This window comes from Colletotrichum phormii (assembly GCF_030913505.1).
Source record: "Colletotrichum phormii strain CBS 102054 chromosome Unknown BDP81scaffold_4, whole genome shotgun sequence".
Classification (NCBI taxonomy): Eukaryota; Fungi; Ascomycota; class Sordariomycetes; order Glomerellales; family Glomerellaceae; genus Colletotrichum; species Colletotrichum phormii.
This window is the reverse complement of record NW_026851446.1, coordinates 1118964-1138464: the sequence shown is the minus strand read 5'-3', so window position 1 is coordinate 1138464 and position 19501 is coordinate 1118964. Positions and strand designations below refer to the sequence as shown.

Below are 19501 nucleotides of genomic sequence, written 5' to 3'. Positions count from 1 at the left end.
AGGTCTTCCGGGTTCCGCCACCGCTCAAATACAACCGACTACGGATAGAGAACTCCACCTTTTGCGCCGTCCATCACACAAACGCCTCCGATGTCTCATTCGGCCTGAACCGGCGAGAGCGTATTTGAGTAACCATGGCCGGCCCCGTGGACGCCCGCGACGAGGGCGCAAAGCCTCAGTCCGCGTCCGCGCCGACGTCGACGTGGGCGCGCATCCGGAGTCAAGCAGTCAAGATTTTCAATCTTGTTTTGGCGCAGTGGCTCGTTATCGGGTTCGCTCTCAGTTGTGTGTTTGCGTACTTTTTTCCGAGTAAGTTGGCATTGACGAGTCTCTTTCTTGTGAGATGGAGAGTGAGCCAGTGAGAGAGAGTGTGTGAGATGGGAGTCGGAGAGAAAGAGGATGGAGTTCCAAGATGAGCACCTTGACTAATGACTGAACTCAAGATGTCGCGGCTAGAGGTGGACCGATCAGGTCAGAGTACACCATCATCTACGGCGGCATCGCCATCATCTTCCTCGTCAGCGGCCTGCAGCTCTCGCACGCGAAGCTGAGGCAGAACGTGGCCAACTGGCGGCTGCATATTATTGTTCAGGGGATCAGCTTTATTGTCATTCCTGTGATACTTCTCAGTAAGTAACTCACTTGCCCAACACGTTCCGCACACTTCTGAGGGGGCGAGGGCTTTAGTTCAGAGACGATATACCTAAGAACACGATGCTAACTGTCAAAAACCAAAGTCATCGTCCACATCATCATAGCAGCAGGCAGCCTCCGCACCCAAGCCCTCTCAACCCCCATCATAGTAGGCATGGTCGTCGCCTCCTGCCTCCCAACAACAATCGCCTCCAACGTCGTAATGACCCGCGCCTCGGGCGGCGACGACGCCGCCGCCATCATCGAGGTCGTCATCGGCAACGTGCTGGGTAGTTTCATCTCTCCCGGTCTGATTTACGGCTTTATCCCAAAAACACCAGAGTTTGCAGACTGGCAGCCCGCGAACCCGAGTACCCTGGGCGCGATGTACGCCAACGTGCTGAAGCAGTTGGGCTTGAGCGTGTTGTTGCCGTTGGCTGTGGGACAGGTTGTGAGGTGGTTTTGGGAGAAGAAGGTCGATTGGGCGTTGAGGACGTTTTATCTTGCTAAAGTGTCGACGTTTTGTCTGATTTTGCTTGTTTGGTGAGTTTTCATCCCCCCCCCCTTTTCATGATGTTCTATCCATGACCCTCGAAACTAATACCCGTCAATAGGACAACCTTCTCAGCAGCCTTCAAAACAGGCGCCCTCTACGTAACCCCCCACCCCTCCATCATCTTCAACGTCTTCATGAACGTCGCCCTCTACGCCCTCTTCACCCTAATCTGCTTCTACGCCGCCCGCCCCCCTCTCGCCCTCTGCAAAGCACTTAACCCCCGCCTATCCGACTCCCGCCTCCTGCAGTTCCGCTGGGTCCCCAACTTCCTCCGGCGCTCCCTGACGGTCCGTCAGCTGCCGAGAGAGCAGATGATTGCCGTATGCTTCTGCGGCGCGGCCAAGACGACGTCGTTGGGGATCCCGTTGGCGACGGCCATGTGGACGCAGTCGGATGATTTGACGAGGGCGCTGATTCAGATTCCGGTGTTGTTGTATACGATTGAGCAGGTTTTCATGGCGCAGATTTTGGTGTATGTGTTTAAGTGGTATTTGAGACGGGCTGCCAAGGCTGAGGGGGATGGGACGGGGGATGAGGAGGGGGGTAGTGTTGGCTCTGGGGTTGTGAGTGTGGCTGGGGGACGGGGAGAAGAGGAGGATCGGTCTTCTGGAAAGTCGATTGGTGAGAGGGATGATGAGAAAAAGGGTGGGGAGGGAAGAGACGGGAATAATGTGGTGCCCGTCAAGACCATTTCTGAGGCATAATTGGTTTCTATCACAAGGCAGGATCTAGTACTCCGTACATGTGTCACAGTCACCCAGTTGACGCGGCTTCAAGTAACGGGCGAAAGCGAAGAAGAGGAAGAAACTGGAAACGCATTTCGAGTTCCAACTTGCTTTCAGCAGTACATGTGTGCATTTGCCAAGGCTACCTGCCTCACTTACCACCTTACCTGCCTTATATATGAAAGTGGCTCGACCATCACTACTGGGATCACACAACAGACTAATCAACTAGCAACTCTGGTAGTATTTAATGTACGTTCAATGCAGCTCCACGAAAAGATACTGCAGCCTGCATGACTGCGGTAACATATACCTCGCCTATTTTTACGGACCGCCAAACGGCTGTGAGACGGCCGCAAGTCAGGATTGCACCTATCAACCAGCTCAATTTGCAACATATAGTCAGCTTGTTCCCATGTCAGGTGTGCAGCCTAAACAGATCTCACCTTTTAACCTTCACCATCGAGCCTCCATAGTCGGCGGTGGATTCGTCCCAAGTCGGACTTTCACCATGGACACTGCCGGTTCGAAGTGTCCCGAGAATCAAAACTCACTCTACAGACTGCCTGCTTCGGGCCCTCCTGAATGTGCTTGCTGAGCAAAACCAGGCACAAAATGCAGGCATCGACTGGGACCCCATCACCTTCGGCTTTTACGCTGTTGATTGGATTGGTAGCCTCCATGATTGCTCTTGCCACTGTCTTACAAGCTGTTCTTGCGGGTGGGAAAGGCGGTCGCAGAGCAAATTCCCGAGCTATTGGGAGATGGTCGGAGCATACGACAAGAACATGGATATTTTCCGAAATGAGCTGGAGCTACACCGCTTTTACTCCTATTCTCAGATTGAGAGAGCTAAACCGAGGGATCAGGGAGATTATCGAAAAGGAAGAAGGAGAGAGGCAACAACAAAGTCGGGAGGGGACACCAGAGTCAGGACGGAGCTTGACCACATCCAGCTTGACCACACCCAGCAATTTTATGCTTCGGATGAAAAAGAAACTGGGATTTTCGAACATGGTTACTAGAAATCGCGTCTCTAGCATGGCACCGCACCCAGCTTCATAACTTGGCCTTCTCAAAACCACTGGCTTGGAATGTTTCGATAAGTTCGATCTTGCTCCGATTACTGCCGACTACCTTCCAGACGACTTCATTGCCGTCCCTGCTTCTGCCGAGGTGGGCGCACTCGTGGCGATCACTGCAGCTGCTGGAGTGCATCGGCTGGATACTGATGCAGATCTCTACCCCGTCATTATAGGCAGCAACTTCCGATTCGACTTCCGTCAACACCCAGTTCTCGGCGTTATCGGGGCATTTTCTGAGTATCGTCGGGGACAAGCTGATCATTCAGTATCGACACCTAGTCTGGGAAAGCTCAGAGAGGCGGCGACACATTCGCTTGGTTACATTGAGCTACGGTACCGACATGATCTGCAATTTGTCAACAGCCCGAAACTCATGGAGACCTTCGTCTGGAATTTGACTACATCGAATAAGTACGCGAATTACCCGCCCTACAACAAGAGTACAAACCACTTTGACTTGGACTACGATATCTTACGCCAGCACTATGTACATGCCAGCTTTGTCATGGCTAAATCACCAAAGTTCACTCCATCACTTTTCCCAGTATCATCGTTGGGAGGTCACAACCCGTTTCCCGCCATTGCCCTCAATGGTAGATTCTGGAGTAGGCTTAGTCTCAGTGGCCTTCGAGATCTACACTGGGAACAATGGGATGAGTTCTCTCTTGCCACAGAGATAGACCATGATCACTTCGCAATGTTTGACATGGCAGGGTCCAGTCCCCGGTGAGACATTGAGTGAAACAGGGATTGATGTGCAAGGAACAATGTCTATGTCGCCCCAGGGCCATTTCAAAATCCTTGGATCCTGTATGAGTCTCCTAGTACATGCTGAAAAGCTTCGAACAAATATTTCAACATTTCCGTTCGTGGAAAGAGAGAAGTTCCGTCGAGAAGTTCTTATGCAGCTGAACCGGGTAGACGACTGGCTTGCGCCATTGGAGACCTCTGACAGAAAAGTTGAACGTCGGATCCAGCTTCTGTTCGATACCTCTTTGATTCTGTCACAGGCAGAGAGTATGACCCGAGAAGGTTTATTTAAAATTCCCACCAGAGCGGAATCAATACTGGATGAGCCCGAACAGCAACAGCAGCCGACGACTGCGCGGATTATTCATTGCAAGATGCTTCGAGCCCTCCACAACCTCATTGACTGCTTCAAGCTGGACCATAACAGCCTTAAAGCCACCTTGAAGATAGAAATGGGATCGGTGAGAGAGAGGTCTGCGAGTCAGATTTACAACAGAACTTGCGTCGAAAGTTCTTCGCCAGTCCACCGACACAGACGGAATTGCAAATAACTTCCGAAGATCAAGCACATCTCGACCATTTTTAAAGACAGTTGGAGGAGTCTAAGTCCCTGATGCAAGGCTTGATAGGACCCAGATATGACTCGCCCTCCACATTCTACAACACCCATCAAGTGCTAAGCAGACTAGCAACAATAGCGGGTTCCCAATTGGGGCTAAACGACGAAGACAGAGAGCACGAGAAGTCAAACCAGAAGATGGATGATGTCATCATATATCGCTCTCTGCTAATAGGAGTACTGTTTCATACAGCTCCCGACAATTCTAAAGTACTTGAATCAGGATTGTGGGATCGTGTGGTACCGATTATCTGAGAATCCGGATGAAGTTGGCCGGCGTATCTATACTCTACGTACCTCTAGATAGTCAATTTATCCATTGCTGGTTCGTTCAATTTGGTGGCTGAAACTGGCTCATAAACCAGCATCATACCAGAATGTACTTTTGCATGATACTTTCAGTCGCGATAACTCGATTCTGGGACCATTAAACAAATGTCAAGTGTGTGACAGCCTGATCCATATGTCTACTTTTTGGAGTGATACGCCGAAGTGACGTTGTTGAGAAGAAAAAGGAGGAAAAGAGCACCTCCTCGGACTAACGTAATACTCATCTCCTCCATGACCGGCGGCTTCTGCGACCATTCTCTGCCGCCTCCAGGGGACTCGTGCCACAGACTCGCTGTCTTATTGTCAGTTACGCTGTTGCTAGACCACTTCAAGCTTATGAGCAAACTTACCTTCCGACGTTCCCTGAACTCCTCGTAAACCCCACGCCAAATATCTCTCGCAGCGCAACTTTCAAGCCCATCTATCAATGCCACACATTTAGGCTCTCTCTCTCGGACCAAGTTCTCGGGAGCATCCAACCAGGGCTTCGGCAAAGGCCAGTCCGAGAAATGCAGCAACTTGGCCTCATTATACACAGCGACTGGATCCCAAGCTTCTTGATCACTGCCGAGGTACCACTGATGGCTGTCTTTGCTGAATTCCCCCGTCAACAGATCGTAAGGCCGGTGCGGTAAGATCATGGCGCTATCCTGGTACAGCTCGTTGACGAGCTCCATGTCGTAGTCATTTCTTCCGGCGTTGTTGATCTTGGATGTGACTCGGGTGAATTCCACTTGGCTTGGTTGTATGAGGATGACTTGGGAGGATAAAACGTGTTCGTCTGGGTGAAGCCAATATGCGCGTGGCATGGCGACTGGGGTTGGGGGTAGAGAGAAGAGCTCGTCCATGTGTTGTAGGAGAGTTGAGTCGGAATCGATGGAAAGGACGCGGTCGTATTTTGTTTGGTTGAACGCAAGGAGTTTTGTGAAGGAGTCCGCCCATGTCGCTAGATTAAGTCATGTCAGATCGGATCTTCGCCCGGCCTTGGCGGTCAGGATGATGATCCTGGAATGGCAACTCACGATCTGAGCCAGTTCGATGTTGAACAGATATCGGATCCAACTTAACGTTGTATTTCTCCCGAGCAAGGATGAGGAGTTTGGCGTCATCTGATGTCCCCTCATGCTCTTTCTCATGAGGATCAGCCAGCATGACGGAGGGATACATCAAGACGCGATCCGCTTTGCTCTCAAATTGTTGAAGTCTCTCAAAGAACATGACCGAGTTACAAAGATATTCCTTATTAGTGACATACTGGACGTATGCAAACCGAGAGCAGTCTATAGACTTGACATCAGGCGACTTGTCGTGTTGGGAAGTTGAGTAAGCTGCCCGAATGGCTTCAATCTGATCACGGTTGTAAACCCCCACACCCAACGATACTACTAGCCCAAGAACGATAAGTGCGGCCAGCTTGAGCTGCTTCAAAGTGAAGATTGTAAGAAAAGGCCTGCCCTTCCATGACGAAGCGCCCGAGGAGGCTGCATCATCGGTTTGGAGCGGCGTGTAGGCAAAGCGGCCGCGGAGCCACTGAAGCGGCATGATAAAAACAACGAGAGCCAAGCCTCGAAAAAAAAAGAGTGATCGAAGAGAGCAAACCGCGCATGTTGGAGTCTTGTTGGAACGCAGGACACGAACTGGGGATATAAGTGCAGACAAGGACTGTGGCTCGCCCAGTCTGGGAAACATGCTTCAGCACCTGCAAGGGGGGCAGACCAATGGGAAGACATTGCCAAGTCATCCAGCCGCCTTCTTTCATTGACACTGGAGAAGATGCCAGATTGAGTCACGATGTTTGCCTTGCCTGCCGGGATTGCCGTGATTCCTCGGCAGAGACCGCGGACGGCGGCAACTGGTCTCTCAAGCCTGTCGCTGAGACGAAACACTGTCTTGCTGTCATTCTATGAGCCTAGATCTTTTCAACCCGCTTGAGGTACCCGGGAATCTCTGCAGTTGGTTCTCGGCCGAAGCTGGAAATAAAATCGAACAGGGCGCTTGTTGTCTCGAACCGTTTGGTTGGAACTCGACGCTATTGGCGGAAGCCCAATATTGTTGCAACTCTGCAGGTCAAGTTGGGCAGAGTCCCACTTAACTGACCAATCTGAGAGATTGCGCAGGCGACATGCTAGTAAGTTGTGTTGGTTCCAACAGTGCCTTTCTCCGTTAATGATCACGGCGGTTGCAACTTTGCACGAGACAAGGGCTCTTTGAGCTGGCGATGCCAATGATGATGATGTTGTTGGAGCAAACAACTCGAGCCGCCCTTTGGGCCCTCCCTTCCCTCTTCCCTCCTTTCACATGATGGTACCTTCTTATTCAACATGGTCCCCTTCGTAGGGTTGCACCGGACAACAACAACAACAACAACAACAACAACTTCATCATCTACCTTACTTGTCATGGTACGCCGTGACTATTGATCATTGATTACCAGTGACCATGGCGACCCTCTACCAAATATCAATACTATGCTTCAATCTTCTCTTCTTCTTTACATCTCTAACTCTTGCTAATACCCAAACCCCAACTCCATTCGAAGCAAAGTGGTCTTCAGCAACCTTCGGCCCCGACGGCCCATGGCAAGCAGTCTCAGTAACGCTCGGCGCCGACACCGACCTAGCACTCTACCCCGGCCACACATTCCAATCATGGATCATCCAAACCAGCTACTGCAAATTCAACAACTCCAACGGCTGCTACGCATCAAAAGCCGGAACGTACAACAGCGCCGAAGCCTCACAGGTCGGCAGCGGCTCCACGTCCGGCATCGTCTTTCGACCACACATCAAGAACTGGATGATTGGGATAGACCCGGCCGGGGAGTCGGCGCAATTCTGGGTCGATCGCATAAGACTGAAATCAGGCACATCCGATGCCGTACAACAAGTTGAAAACACCAGTCTCGCGTTACTGGAGGACCAGATGCTTACGTACCCTGGAGGGCAGTGGTATCCTGCTTTTGCGGGATGCCTGGGCGTGGGCGCTCCTAATATGATTAACCAGTCCTTCTCTACTGGCACGTACCCGATTAATGCCAGTCTTATCCCGGGTATGCTGTGGACGCAGCAGGATATTCCATCGAATTCGTTCAGTATGCATATTGGCTCCGTCTGGTCACGAATCGGAGGGTCACTGATATTCGGCGGATACGACCAGAATCGATTGACTGGCGAGGTGCTCGTGTCAGAAGGGGATTACACTGATAACCCCATCACCTTGAGAGACATCAGCATCGAAGTTATCCAGGGCATATCACCTTTCAACTTTACAACCCAAGACGGTCTCCGCCAAGACGGTCTCCTTGCTGCGGGAAACAACTCGATCCAGAACGGACTCCTCGTGTCAATCGACGGCTGTGCTCCCTACCTCACCCTCCCGAAATCAACATGCGATAACATCGCATCACACCTCCCAGTGACATACGACACAAATCTCGGATTGTATTTATGGGATACAGAATCTACAGCGTATACCCGAATCGTCTCCTCGGCGTCGACACTATCCTTCACCTTCCTCTCCGGCACCAACACCGAGCCCCTAACGATCCGCGTGCCTTTCCTCCATCTCAATCTCACACTATCAGAGCCTCTTACAGCAAAGCCAACGCCGTACTTCCCGTGTTTCAACAGCGGGTCTGGTAGATACGCCCTGGGAAGGGCATTCCTACAGGACGCTTTCCTCGGCGCCAACTGGGGCCAGTCCAAGTGGTGGCTCGGCCAGGCCCCGGGTCCTAACATCCAGCTTTCCTCCAGCGTCGTTGCTATTGAAGAAGCTGGTACGGTGATCAAGGCGGGGAATAATGACTGGGAAGAGTCGTGGAAAGGGATATGGAAAGTTCTGGGACCCGACAGTGACAGTGGAACAAGCCCGACCGAGTCCCCGACTGATAATCGCCAACCAACATCCGCACCCGCATCCACCATCTCGACCGGGGCTATAGCTGGTATAGCTGTTGGCGGTGTGGCTGTGGTTATTGCGCTCGGCCTAGGAGTTGTCTTCTGGCGTCGTCGAAACCGGCGGGGAGGGAGGGCATCAACAATGAAAAGGGAGCCACCACAGCATAAACATGACAGCTTACAATATGGTTCTCGACCTCCTCCACAGACGGAGCCAGCGGAAGTGTACGGATCAATTTCAATATATAAATGGAGAAACAGGAATGGAAAGCAAATAGACTCGCCAGAAGATCCCCGCATCAGCCGCGTTGAGCTGCCTTAGACAGATAGACGGAAATGGAGGCAGGAGGAAGAAAGATCAAGTTCACCGTCTCTGTCGATGTTCAATCTATAGAGCCATAATACGATACCCTTTGGTTCATGTTGCAGACACGAAGAGAGCTTTCGACTAGAATTCACGTTCCAAGAGAGAAACGAGGAAGGCCGAGTCGGTATGATTTGTGGCCTGTTACCATGTCTTCGAGCCGCAATGAACCAAAGTCTGGTTCGGCAGTTCTCTATGGCTTACAAACGCCGCCTCAACCGCTGGTTGACAAGCCACGTGAATCTCGAGTGACGCTACTTCGTGCATAAAGCTTTCAAGCGAGGTGTGACCATATGAAGTTTAGCCGGTAGTCACAATGTAAGCCAAGAAAGTTCGTCCGAGATGGCCCTCATATTAAGTGATCACCCGGTCACTTCAAGGACAACATCGGATTTAAGCCCTTCTTATTTCGGTAATTCATATCCAAACTACATGGTGGATCGTAACAAAAGAATCTTCATACATCATCATGAGCAGCTCAGTGCTCTCTGTACATTTTCAAAATGATATGCATATCCAATCTTGATGGATGCCTTCGACCTCCTCTTCCTACGCGTCAACAGTCAAACATGGTGAAGTATGCCTAAGCCTTCTTGATGAGACTGTCAAAGAGGGGCTTGAGGCTCTTGGCGCTCTTCTTGGGGTATCTCTTCTGGTCGTTCTCATAGTCGACAAAGGTGACGCCGAAACGAGTCTCGTAGCCCTCGGCCCACTCGAAGTTGTCCATGAGGGACCACGCCATGTAGCCCTTGGCGTTGACACCGTCCTTCTCATGGGCGTCGGCCATGGCCTTGACGTAGCCATCAAAGTACTTGACACGGAAGTCATCCTCGAGGATCTGCTCAAGGGGCATATCGTTCTCGCCCTTGAGGGAGGTACCATTCTCTGTGACGTAGATGGGCGGGTAGCCGTAGCGCTTGGAGAGCCAGACAAGAAGGTTATGGAAGCCCTGGGGGTTGGGGCGCAGCCAGAAGGATTGGGTCTCTTCGCCAATGTTCTCGCCGCTCTTGGACTCGAAAAGGCACTCGAGGTTGCCGAGGAAGTCGTCCTCCTCAGGAGGGGTGGTCTTGTGCTTGATGTAGTTGGCCGTGTAATGGTTCATGCCGTAGAAGTCATTGGATCCCTTGACAAGGGCGAGCTCTTCGGGCGTGAACTCGGGCAGGCGGTCCCCAAGCTGCTTGAGCATAGAGTCAGGGTACTTGCCAAAGTAGATTGGGTCAGCGAACCAGGAGATGGCGAACTCGATCTTGCGGTCAGAAGCCTCGACGTCCTCAGGGTCTTCGGGGTCCCAGGGGTAGGTGGCATCACCGTTCAAGGTGATACCGATCTGGCCACCGTTGGTAGGCTTGAACTCCTCGCGGTAGACCTTGACTGCGCGACCGTGGGCGACAAGAAGGTTGTGGCCAACGATCCAGGGCTCGCGGGAGGAGTCACCGATGGCGGACTTGCTGCGGTCCGAGGTGTGGCCGGGGGCGAAGAAGCCACTGCTGTAGCCGAGAATGGATGAGCACCAAGGCTCGTTGAAGGTGATCCAGTTCTTGCACTTGGGAATGGCCTTGAAGACGATGCGAGCATAGTGCTCAAAGTCGAGAGGGAACTCCTCACGGTTCAGGAGACCACCGTAGCGCTTGTCGAGTCCATCGGGAAGATCCCAGTGGAAGAGGGTGATGAAGGGAGTGATGCCAGCTTCAAGGAGGTCGTCGACGAACTTGACGTAATGGTCAAGGCCGGCCTGGTTGACAGGGTCGTTGCGACCACCGACAGGGATGATTCTCGACCAGGCAAGAGAAAAGCGGTAGGTGTTTGCGCCAACGGACTTGAGAAGGGCAATGTCTTCGGCAGTGCGGTTGTAGGAATCACAGGCGACGGCACCGGAGCTGCCATCGGCAATCTTGCCGGGAATGGCGCAGAAGGTGTCCCAGATGGAAGGACCACGGCCGTCTTTCTCGGCGGCACCCTCAACCTGGTAACTATAGTGGTGGACAAATAGCGTCAGCAGGGGTCTCGCATGCCGTGTCGTTGCGGTCACTAAATGAGGGGAGAGGGGAAAGATGAGAGAGTGGGGGCAAGTCGGAGGGGAAGTGGAAATTTGCAGGCGGGACGGGAAAGACGGAGGGAGGAGGGCGGAGTGTGGTGGGAGAATGCTTGTAAGTCGTCCGAATCGGGATGTCGGCGGAAGAAGGCGCGAATATGCATGGTGATAACAACCAGGGCTCTGGGGATGGGCCGAGCCGGATTGATGATGGGATGAAATACGTACGATGCGGTGGCAAAGCCCCAAAGGAAGTCGTTGGGAAGAGACATGATGGGCGGATTTGAAGAGTAGTCTGCTAGTACTGTAGAAAGAATTGGTATTACGAATCTCAGAGTTGGCGGTGCTCACCGAGACACCTACACTAAGACTGACGGATGGAGGGGGCTTCGATGGTCTTGACGGTGGGATGATGATGGGTCGGCCAAGAGTAGATGATTTGACCCGACAAAAGACGAACCACTTGATAACAAGTGACCAAAAGAGGTCAAGAGTAGAGTTGAGATGTAGAAGGAGGCGACGGAGAGAGGAGGAAGCAAAAGGGAATCGTACAGACGGGAACTGAGGTGCTGCCACGATACTTATAAGATGCAAAAAAAAAAAAAAAAAAAGACGGAAGGAAGCAGAGCGGCGCAATTAAAATGGCACTGTGACCTTGGGATGAACGGGGGGTACTTGAACGTCCTTGGTAGGTTTAGGCAAAAGTGAAGGTAGCCAGATACAAAGATTACTCGAATATAATAAACTAAGGTAGACAGGGAAGAGAAAAAGATGGGACAAACACCCGCATCGTGTCAAGGTATCCGTACCAGGTGTGCAGGTATGCAGTGAGGTACAGACCACATCAGACAGTGACATGGGATGAGTGGACGTGGTATCAGGTAGCGCCTTGGTCAATCTGGTACTCAGGACGTCTCCAATGTCGGACCGTCGACACCGAGAAGCTAAGACCAGAACAAGGCCCGAAGATGGATGGTGTTGGCGTTGGCATTGGCATTGGCATTGGCATTGGCGTCGGCGTTGGAGGGATGGGGTCAGAGGCGTGATCTGACAAGTGGTCTTCTTTGTCCGCCGGTAGCGTCTACTTCAAGCGGTGTATCTCGTCACTGGGTAAGATGGCGCGGGGGTTTTCTCACGGTAGAATGTGCATAGAATACCGAAAAGAAGCGCATCGTCATGTTTCATTCGCTAGAGTTGGCAGAGGCTACGAAAAGGAAGGTATGCCAACGGCAGCTGCCGCCAGTAAAGTGACCTTGTGAAACCTTGATGTACATGTACAGTTGTGAAGAGGCAAGTTAAGGTACCTTAGGCACGTTCTTATCACGATGCCTCCTTCCGAAGATTTGGAGGCAAACCAGGTAGGTAACGACTTCCTATGTTCCTTGGGGTTTCTTCGACCCGACACCCAACAGGGGAAGTGCATCTGCGCCTAGGCCAGGGGCGCCTCCCATTACCCCGCCGTGGGGTCCCCTTTTTCCCCAAGTGCCCCCCATTTCTCTCCTCTCCGCCGCTTCCCAGAGTTCTAGAGAGCACACGACGGCCCGTCTACCCGTCAAAACATGACCTTTCTTCTGCCCAGCTCGTCTTACCAGCGCCATCTACCACCAGCCTTCATGAGCCAATTCGAAACACGAACAAACCTCGATTTCTCACCTGACGATCTCCGAACCCATATGATTGGGTACTTGTCTCTATTCGGCACAAGCGCCAGCATGAATTCGCTACAGCTTCTGCAGCCCACGCACGACGTTGTTGTCTTTACACACCACACACACACACACTCTACAGATTGCGTAAAACACACTTGTCCCGACACACATGCGCACACTGGATGGGCGGCGGCATGCATATCGCCAAACATTGTTGCCAAAACTCCGGTGACGGCTCAATTCCGCCGGCTACTAGCGCAATCCGCTCTGGTCTCAATGTCTGATTGCCTCGTCAGGACCGGCTGGTAGCAGACATGCTCGATGCCTACTCTGCAAGGCCTCGTCCTACGCAATCGCTTCGCATGAGGCGACCGACCATGGCCACGGGGAATCCTCCCGAGGTCTCCTCGACACCCAGACGACGGGTAGCCAGCCGCTACCACCACGAAGCCCCTTACTTTGGCCACATCCAGTCCTCTGTCCAAATCGTCGAAGTACCCCCGGCCCCGCAAACTAGACCCCGTCGCTTTCGGTGAGCGGACGGCGGACGGGAGAGCCTCCCTTCCCACCTCTATCCACATCCGGCTCGTCCAGTGTCACTCCAATAAGCTTCTCCAACTCCGACTATCGTCCCATAATCTCCGCACCGTCCAGCTCGTTCGTCCCCAGCTTCATAACAGGACTCTGATATAGACGGCATCTCAACTTCAGAACACCTGGCATTACCTCGAGGCCTCTTCCGGGATTTTTTGCTCCATCCGATGCTTCTCTCAAACAGCTGATGGATGTACAGATACGACTTCACGAACAGCCACATCCTGCTCGAATTCCAATTCCGCCCCTCCAAGCCCGCCAGCCCCCGTGTAAGCAAGCACCTTAGTTTGCGCGATTACAACCTAATCCGCCGTATCACATGAAGAACCACCGATCTATCGTTTCTGCGCGGAAGCCCAGCATCTTTCCCGGTCGTCAAGGCGATGATGCAACGCTTTTGGGTCTACTCGTTTTCGGTTGACGAAGCCGTCTGGCCGGCTGGCGCAGCCTTCACCTGGAGCCAACAAGCCTTCGGCTCAGGCACCGGAAGCTCAAACGACACAAAAGCACACGACTACCGGGAAATCATCGGAGATTTTACAACTTTTATTCCCTGCTGAGGCATGTGCATACATGGTCACGTCTACAGCTATCTCAAGGTATCTTCACCTTTACTAGTATCATCGTTGACGCTGCATTCAATGTAGTGTATGCTTGCCCATCTGTTCGAACCGTATCCCAACTCCTACCATACCCGCCACGGAGCACATTCTCTTACGTGTGCAAATTCGAAAGTCCGTTTTTTTGAACTACACACTTTTGCGCCAACTTCCAAGACTGACGTGACAAAGTCCGCGCCAGAGGTATAGCTCTTGTTTTGAAGACTCTATCCGGAGCCTCACCGAGGTGTACGGAAGCCGGGACGAAGGTGAGCCGGCCCAGCTCGAGACGGCCCTGGACTCATTACGACCTACCCTGCTGCTGCAATGCACGGCATGGGCAAGGCTTAATGCATGCCGTCGACAGCCGCATCCTCATCCTCTCGGTCGTTCATTTTGCGTTTTCCCGGATGATTCGTCGTCATATTAACATCGCCATCCGCTGCTGGGGCCACGTCGGTAGCGTCGTCTCCCTCGGTCCACTCTACAATCTCCCATTCAACCCTAATTTTCCCGTCTTTACTATGATCAACAACCTGGCTGTGACGCAGGTTGCCCAAACGGGTCCCCTCGATCATGCCCTCGAACCAAGGTACGCCCTGGGTTTCTCTCCCAATTACCGTGGTTGTTGTCGGAATAGCGGGCTGTTCTTCCGGCTCTTCAAACTCTGGAATCAGCCCCAGATCTTCCAGATCTCGTAGGTCTTCGCCTCGCAGGCTCGCAAGGGTCAGATGGATGAACCCCGCCTCGGTAGGGGGTCTCTCGGTCCAGTAGGACAGCGGCGTGCCGCAGAAGCCGCAAAAGTTTCGTCTCGAGGGGTGGTGGTTGGAGGGTGATTCGAAGACGCGGCGGATCGCGGAGTGCCTTTCGTCCGGGTAGAAGGCGTGGGTTGAGCTGTGATACCACGAGAGTGGCACTCGGATCATGGCGGCTAGTGGGGTTGCGAGAGGAACTCCTGCACATCAGACCATGGGTTAGCGGAGCTCCCGCTCTCGAAGAGGTGAGGCATGGTCGGCTGTATGCACGGCGGGATTGTTTGAGAATGCTCGCCCATGGATATCACGACAAATTGGCGAGACCAAGCGACTTACTGTGCATTGAGTCTGTATGGAAGAGCACCTGCGCTTTGTCGGTGGTGCCTTGCGGGACCTCGATGATGTAACTGTTGCGCCCGCACTGGCAACCGCCGCGCAACGGACGTTGGAAGCTACCTTCGCTCATGGTCGTCGTCTTTTGAAGTCGGGTTCAGTATTTGAAATGACGATGATGAGGTACTGAATTGGGGGGAATTAGAAAGGTTAAAGTCAAGCGCTCGCAGGTCAAAAGAACAGAGACATTTGTCGATGTTTTTGTTTGTTTGGCGATCCTTACCCCAAGCTGCAAGCAGGCAGGTCACTGCTTTACTGCCCCTCCAGTGTGCAGTGCGAGGTGGGATGGCCCAGGGTGGGCATCGAAGATTCCAGGTGAAGCTGGCACCTGTCCTGGCCGCCCTGGAATGGTTCCACCGCCCACCCCGCAAGTTTATGCGCCAGCGCCACCAACCTGCCGCGCCCGAATAAGGTCCCGGTTCGGGTCTCGGCGAACCTTCCGCGCTGCCCCGGCCGCTGGGAGATGCTCTTGCGTGGGGCACTTGTAGTCACCTCGTGTATCCGTACATGTCGGCGCTTCTACTGTGTGTTGCTTCTGCTGTGCATTCTTACTTATGTCATCTGTCAATGAACAACGAGAAGAAACCTGGTATAATTTGTAGACAGGCCAGGTACGAAACACTCATGATCTAAAGAGCCCATCAATCATATTTCGGCAAAGTAGTCTGCAATAATACACACTGCTTCCTCCCACTGTCAACTCACGTTCTTGGGAAACAGCGCCCCCGCCGCCCCCAAATCCAACTTATCTAACATCCCCATATCAACTCCATCAAGCCGGAACCAAAACACGTCCCCATTCTCCCTGATCCTGCTCGCGCCGCCGCTCTTGGGAAGCGGTATGAATCCGTGCTGGAGAGACCAGCGGATCAGCACCTGCGCTGGTGTGACCTCTGTGACCTCCGTAGCCGTCATCCCCGCTAGAGTCTCCTCTGCCGTCTCCCGGTCCTGTGGGTCGTCATCGCGGTGGTTCGTCTCCGTCGCCCGTCCAGGTCTCAATATGTCTCCGTTCCGTATACGCCGCCGGACCCGCTCCACAACCTCTCTCAACACCGGATCCGCCCACCGTCGGCCCCGCGCGAGCGGGCTGTACGCCTGCACTACGATGCCGTTTCGTTGGCAGTAGGCGACTAGGTCGCGCTGTTGACACCACGGATGAAGCTATTCTCACGCCCATTAGCATCCTCTATAAACCTTGCTTTGCACACTTCTACTCATTGATCCAGCAACTCCCCGAAACACCGCAAGAAAAGGAAACTCACCTCGATCTGATTCACACAAGGCAACCCCCCCTCGCAACCCTTCATCTCCTCCAATGCCTCAATCCCAAAATTACTCACCCCAATACTCCTCGCCCTACCCTCCCTCGCAAGCCTCCCCAATACGCTCCAGAGATCCCTCCACCGCTCCACGGGTCGATGTATGAGAACTAAATCAACATACCCCTTCCCTTCCCCCTCCCCAGCAACTCTCATCACACTCCCCAAAACACTCTCATACATCCTCTCCCCGTTGCCCTCCCACCGTCCAACTTTGGTCGTCAAAAACAAATCCTCCCTGCTGACCCTTCCAGCGGACACCTCCACATCACCACCGAACCCATCTGATTCCTCCTCCCGTCGCAAAAACACCCCGACAGCCCTCCCAACCTCCTCCTCGTTCCCATACAGCTGCGCGGTATCGACGAGCCTGTACCCGGCCTCCAACCCCGCCAGACAGGCCGTGAAGCACTCCTCCCCTCTGAGCTGGTAGACGCCGAGGCCGAGGCGGGGCATCATTGCTAGTGAGCCTGGTAGCTGGACGGGCTCCTCCATGGTGTTGTACAGGTATGGCGATTCCGCTGTAAGTAGATGGGGCCGGCTGTGAGAAGGAAAACAACAAATCGACTGGGAGTTGAGACATCAAGAATGATTGTCTGCGTGGTCGTATGGGATGGGCAAAGTTGACTCACTGGCGTTTAGGCGAGCTTACATGGACCCCACTTGCCCACGGCAAGGTGCCTTGAGTAATACCACCAGGTAAATAGTTCACGCGATACCAGTTGCAAACGTCGTCGGAAATTGCTCATGATGCAAAATACTCGCGTGGGTCTCTTCCAAAAATTATTAACCTCTTTTTGCTTCGGCTCCGCGACGCCCTGTCGGCCAGCGTCGAAGTAGATAATCGTAGTATTACATTTCATCCGACACCCAAATGAAAACGCCCAGCAGCCTCTCCACCCAACCGATAAACACACCCAGAACTCGGAAGAGCACATTCAACCAGTCTTCTTCTTCTTCTTGGGCCTCTCCTCTTCCTCTTCTTCGTCATCCTCGCCATCATCACCACCGTTGTCGTTATCCACGTCACTCTCCTGGCTGCCTGAGCCAGAACTCTCGTGGTCACTGTCAAACTCTTCGGCAACGTCACTTTCGCTCTCAGCGTTGAAGTCCTCGTCGACACTCTCTTCGTCCTCGTCGGCTGAGCCACGGTCCGCCTTGGCGGCGCCGACAACCTCCTCTTCCGAGTCGTCCATGGCTTGGTCGCGCATGGCTGCGGCAATGAGGTTGGTCTCCTCATCGATTTCGTTCTTAACACGCAATCCCTTGAGTCTGAAGAATTCCTCGAGCCCCTTGAGGTCCTCGCGGTTGATGTTGCTGAATTGTGACGAGCCAGCGCCGTTCTTCATCTGCACGGTGATATCAAAGGTTGACAGCGCAGAAACGGCACCGCCGACACGAGAGAATGTGATGGATGCTGTTTGCTCGTAGGCGATGTACGTCGCAGGTTTGGGCACAAACATGAACGCCTTCTCCAAGCAGTACAGGAAGCCTTCGCTGGCCTTGATCGAGCACTTGATGCCGAACTGGTTGCGGTGACTGGATGGGTGTTAGCACAGGTTTTCTCGCACGGATGGCGAGACACATACGTCTGGAAGTCCTTGGCGGGCGTTGTGATCTTCTTGTTGGCAAGTCCTCGGAAGATGTAGGTGATGACTTGGTGAAGAGGCTGCTCGTAGTGAGGCTGGAGTCTGTCCTTGTACCGCTCGTCTATTTGTTCCTCGGTGAGGTTGAGATCGATCGTCACCTCCTCGTCTTTCTTGAACTGCATGACGATGAACGGGTATCTCGTCTGACCCTGGCGCAGGGGCGGGTCCAGGCCAACGCAAAGAAGCACATGGGTCTCGTCTGGCTTGGGAAGCACCATAAACTTCTTGATGGCGTCGTACTGGATCTTGTAGTCATACGTCTTACCACGGAGGCGGAAAGACGCGTCATACATGTCGATATCGAAACGACCTCTGTTGCGGTGTCAGAAGCTGTTAAGTCACGGGTAGCCGTAGCGATGTGCACATACCTGGGTGTGAGATGGAGAATATCCAGGAACGTAGCGATAGTATCGCCTGCGGTCTCGCCAATCTCGGCCTTCTCCATCAGGGTATCGTAGAACAGGGTGACTGCATTCTTCTCCTCTTCGCCGCCGGCGTCGCTACCAGCCTCATCACCCTCCACTTCCTTCTTGACGGTTCCGGGGATGTAGAATCGCATCTCGACGAGCTGGTCCTTGCCGGCACCCGCCTTCTTGCCCTTTCCGCGCGCACCGCCCAGGTGGCCGTTGGTGCCAGTATCGTTCTTGTCCGTGGGAGCTGAGAATTCGACCGCAACCTCGTTACGACCCGCTAAGTTGGTGTTTGAGATTTCGGAGTAGGGAATTTCGAACGCAGGGCGGTTCTGGACGTTGAAAGACAGCTCAGCCTTTCCAAAGTCGGCCTTGCCCCAGTTCCATCCCCTGAGGGCGTGCTCCCTGTTCTCGAGGGCGGTGCTGTACCAGTTCTTGAAGAGCTTGGCAAGACGCTCGTAGTCCTTCACACCAGACGAAAAGTCAGCATTCCATCCTTGTATCGTCGATCGGCTTGCGCGCGTGTCATTACCTCTTGTTGGAAACCATCAAGCTGGATGATGCGCGAGTCTCGGTTAAGAATCTTGATCTCGTAGCCCTTGGCAGCTCGACTCCACTGCGCCGAAGCAATTGTGCTGTGATCGAGAGTGAAGGTGTCGCCGCCACCAGATGGCTTCCAGCCGAGACCGCTCTCGGCAAATCTGCACTTGCCGCTCTCCTTGGAGAGGTCCAAATAGATGCCGTCGAAGCTCTCTCTGGGAGGGGGCATCTCGTTAGCTATCGCACGATGGAAAAGTCGGGAACGAAGCAATTGCGCGTGATTTGGGATGGATGTATCGTAAAAAAAGCATGGTTTCTCGGTCATTCGACGGGCGTGGAACCTGCGCGAAAGAAGGAGCGGGTGATGGGCACTCACATAGCTGCCATGATTGCTGGCGAGAGGTCGAAATGTTGAGGAAAGTATCGGTTGGTGTAGTCGCAAGACTGTCGCAGAGAAGGCTCTACCCGAGGCGAAATGTGTGAGGTAGTGACGTATGACTCGAATCGCTGATGCTCGAGATGGGTAGGTGGGAGGGATGGAGATGGCGGTGCTTGGAGGAGGTCCCGCTGGTGTCGGTGATAAAATTTCGGGCGTTGGCACTT

General features: G+C 53.3%; 8 protein-coding genes across 8 annotated transcripts; 3 read left to right on the top strand and 5 right to left on the bottom strand.

Moving 5' to 3' along the window:
• Positions 1–134: 134 nt before the first annotated feature.
• Positions 135–1893, top strand: BDP81DRAFT_446680 (sodium/bile acid cotransporter; the record flags this gene model as incomplete). Its single annotated transcript, XM_060592093.1, has 4 exons — positions 135–309; positions 444–629; positions 738–1176; positions 1248–1893. The coding sequence occupies 4 exons, from the start codon at positions 135–137 to the stop codon at positions 1891–1893; spliced, it is 1446 nt and encodes a 481-aa protein (XP_060448958.1).
• A 3025-nt stretch (positions 1894–4918) lies between these two features.
• Positions 4919–6240, bottom strand: BDP81DRAFT_311519 (nucleotide-diphospho-sugar transferase; the record flags this gene model as incomplete). The annotated part of the gene is made up of 3 exons (XM_060583726.1): positions 4919–4990; positions 5049–5644; positions 5721–6240. The coding sequence occupies 3 exons, from the start codon at positions 6238–6240 to the stop codon at positions 4919–4921; spliced, it is 1188 nt and encodes a 395-aa protein (XP_060448957.1).
• Positions 6241–7051: 811 nt separating this feature from the next.
• On the top strand, positions 7052–9090 carry BDP81DRAFT_419864 (aspartic peptidase domain-containing protein). The gene has a single exon (XM_060589803.1). The coding sequence runs from the start codon at positions 7138–7140 to the stop codon at positions 8914–8916; it is 1779 nt and encodes a 592-aa protein (XP_060448956.1). The 5' UTR covers positions 7052–7137; the 3' UTR covers positions 8917–9090.
• A 120-nt stretch (positions 9091–9210) lies between these two features.
• Positions 9211–11601, bottom strand: BDP81DRAFT_479045 (family 1 glycosyl hydrolase). Its single transcript, XM_060594873.1, has 2 exons — positions 11219–11601; positions 9211–10928 (listed from the first exon to the last, which is right to left on the bottom strand). The coding sequence occupies exons 1-2, from the start codon at positions 11260–11262 to the stop codon at positions 9542–9544; spliced, it is 1431 nt and encodes a 476-aa protein (XP_060448955.1). The 5' UTR covers positions 11263–11601; the 3' UTR covers positions 9211–9541.
• Positions 11602–12953: 1352 nt separating this feature from the next.
• On the top strand, positions 12954–13556 carry BDP81DRAFT_446676 (uncharacterized protein; the record flags this gene model as incomplete). The annotated part of the gene is made up of 2 exons (XM_060592092.1): positions 12954–13171; positions 13433–13556. The coding sequence occupies 2 exons, from the start codon at positions 12954–12956 to the stop codon at positions 13554–13556; spliced, it is 342 nt and encodes a 113-aa protein (XP_060448954.1).
• A 623-nt stretch (positions 13557–14179) lies between these two features.
• On the bottom strand, positions 14180–15053 carry BDP81DRAFT_458496 (uncharacterized protein; the record flags this gene model as incomplete). Its single annotated transcript, XM_060593419.1, has 2 exons — positions 14180–14784; positions 14924–15053. The coding sequence occupies 2 exons, from the start codon at positions 15051–15053 to the stop codon at positions 14180–14182; spliced, it is 735 nt and encodes a 244-aa protein (XP_060448953.1).
• A 438-nt stretch (positions 15054–15491) lies between these two features.
• On the bottom strand, positions 15492–16797 carry BDP81DRAFT_509302 (putative aldo-keto reductase; the record flags this gene model as incomplete). Its single annotated transcript, XM_060595717.1, has 4 exons — positions 15492–15873; positions 16000–16141; positions 16243–16560; positions 16618–16797. The coding sequence occupies 4 exons, from the start codon at positions 16792–16794 to the stop codon at positions 15677–15679; spliced, it is 834 nt and encodes a 277-aa protein (XP_060448952.1). The 3' UTR covers positions 15492–15676.
• Positions 16798–17237: 440 nt separating this feature from the next.
• BDP81DRAFT_391062 (FACT complex subunit pob-3) lies at positions 17238–19285 on the bottom strand (the record flags this gene model as incomplete). Its single annotated transcript, XM_060587502.1, has 5 exons — positions 17238–17838; positions 17889–18260; positions 18317–18822; positions 18891–19113; positions 19275–19285. 5 exons carry the CDS (start codon positions 19283–19285, stop codon positions 17238–17240), a joined length of 1713 nt encoding a protein of 570 aa, XP_060448951.1.
• Positions 19286–19501: the final 216 nt, after the last annotated feature.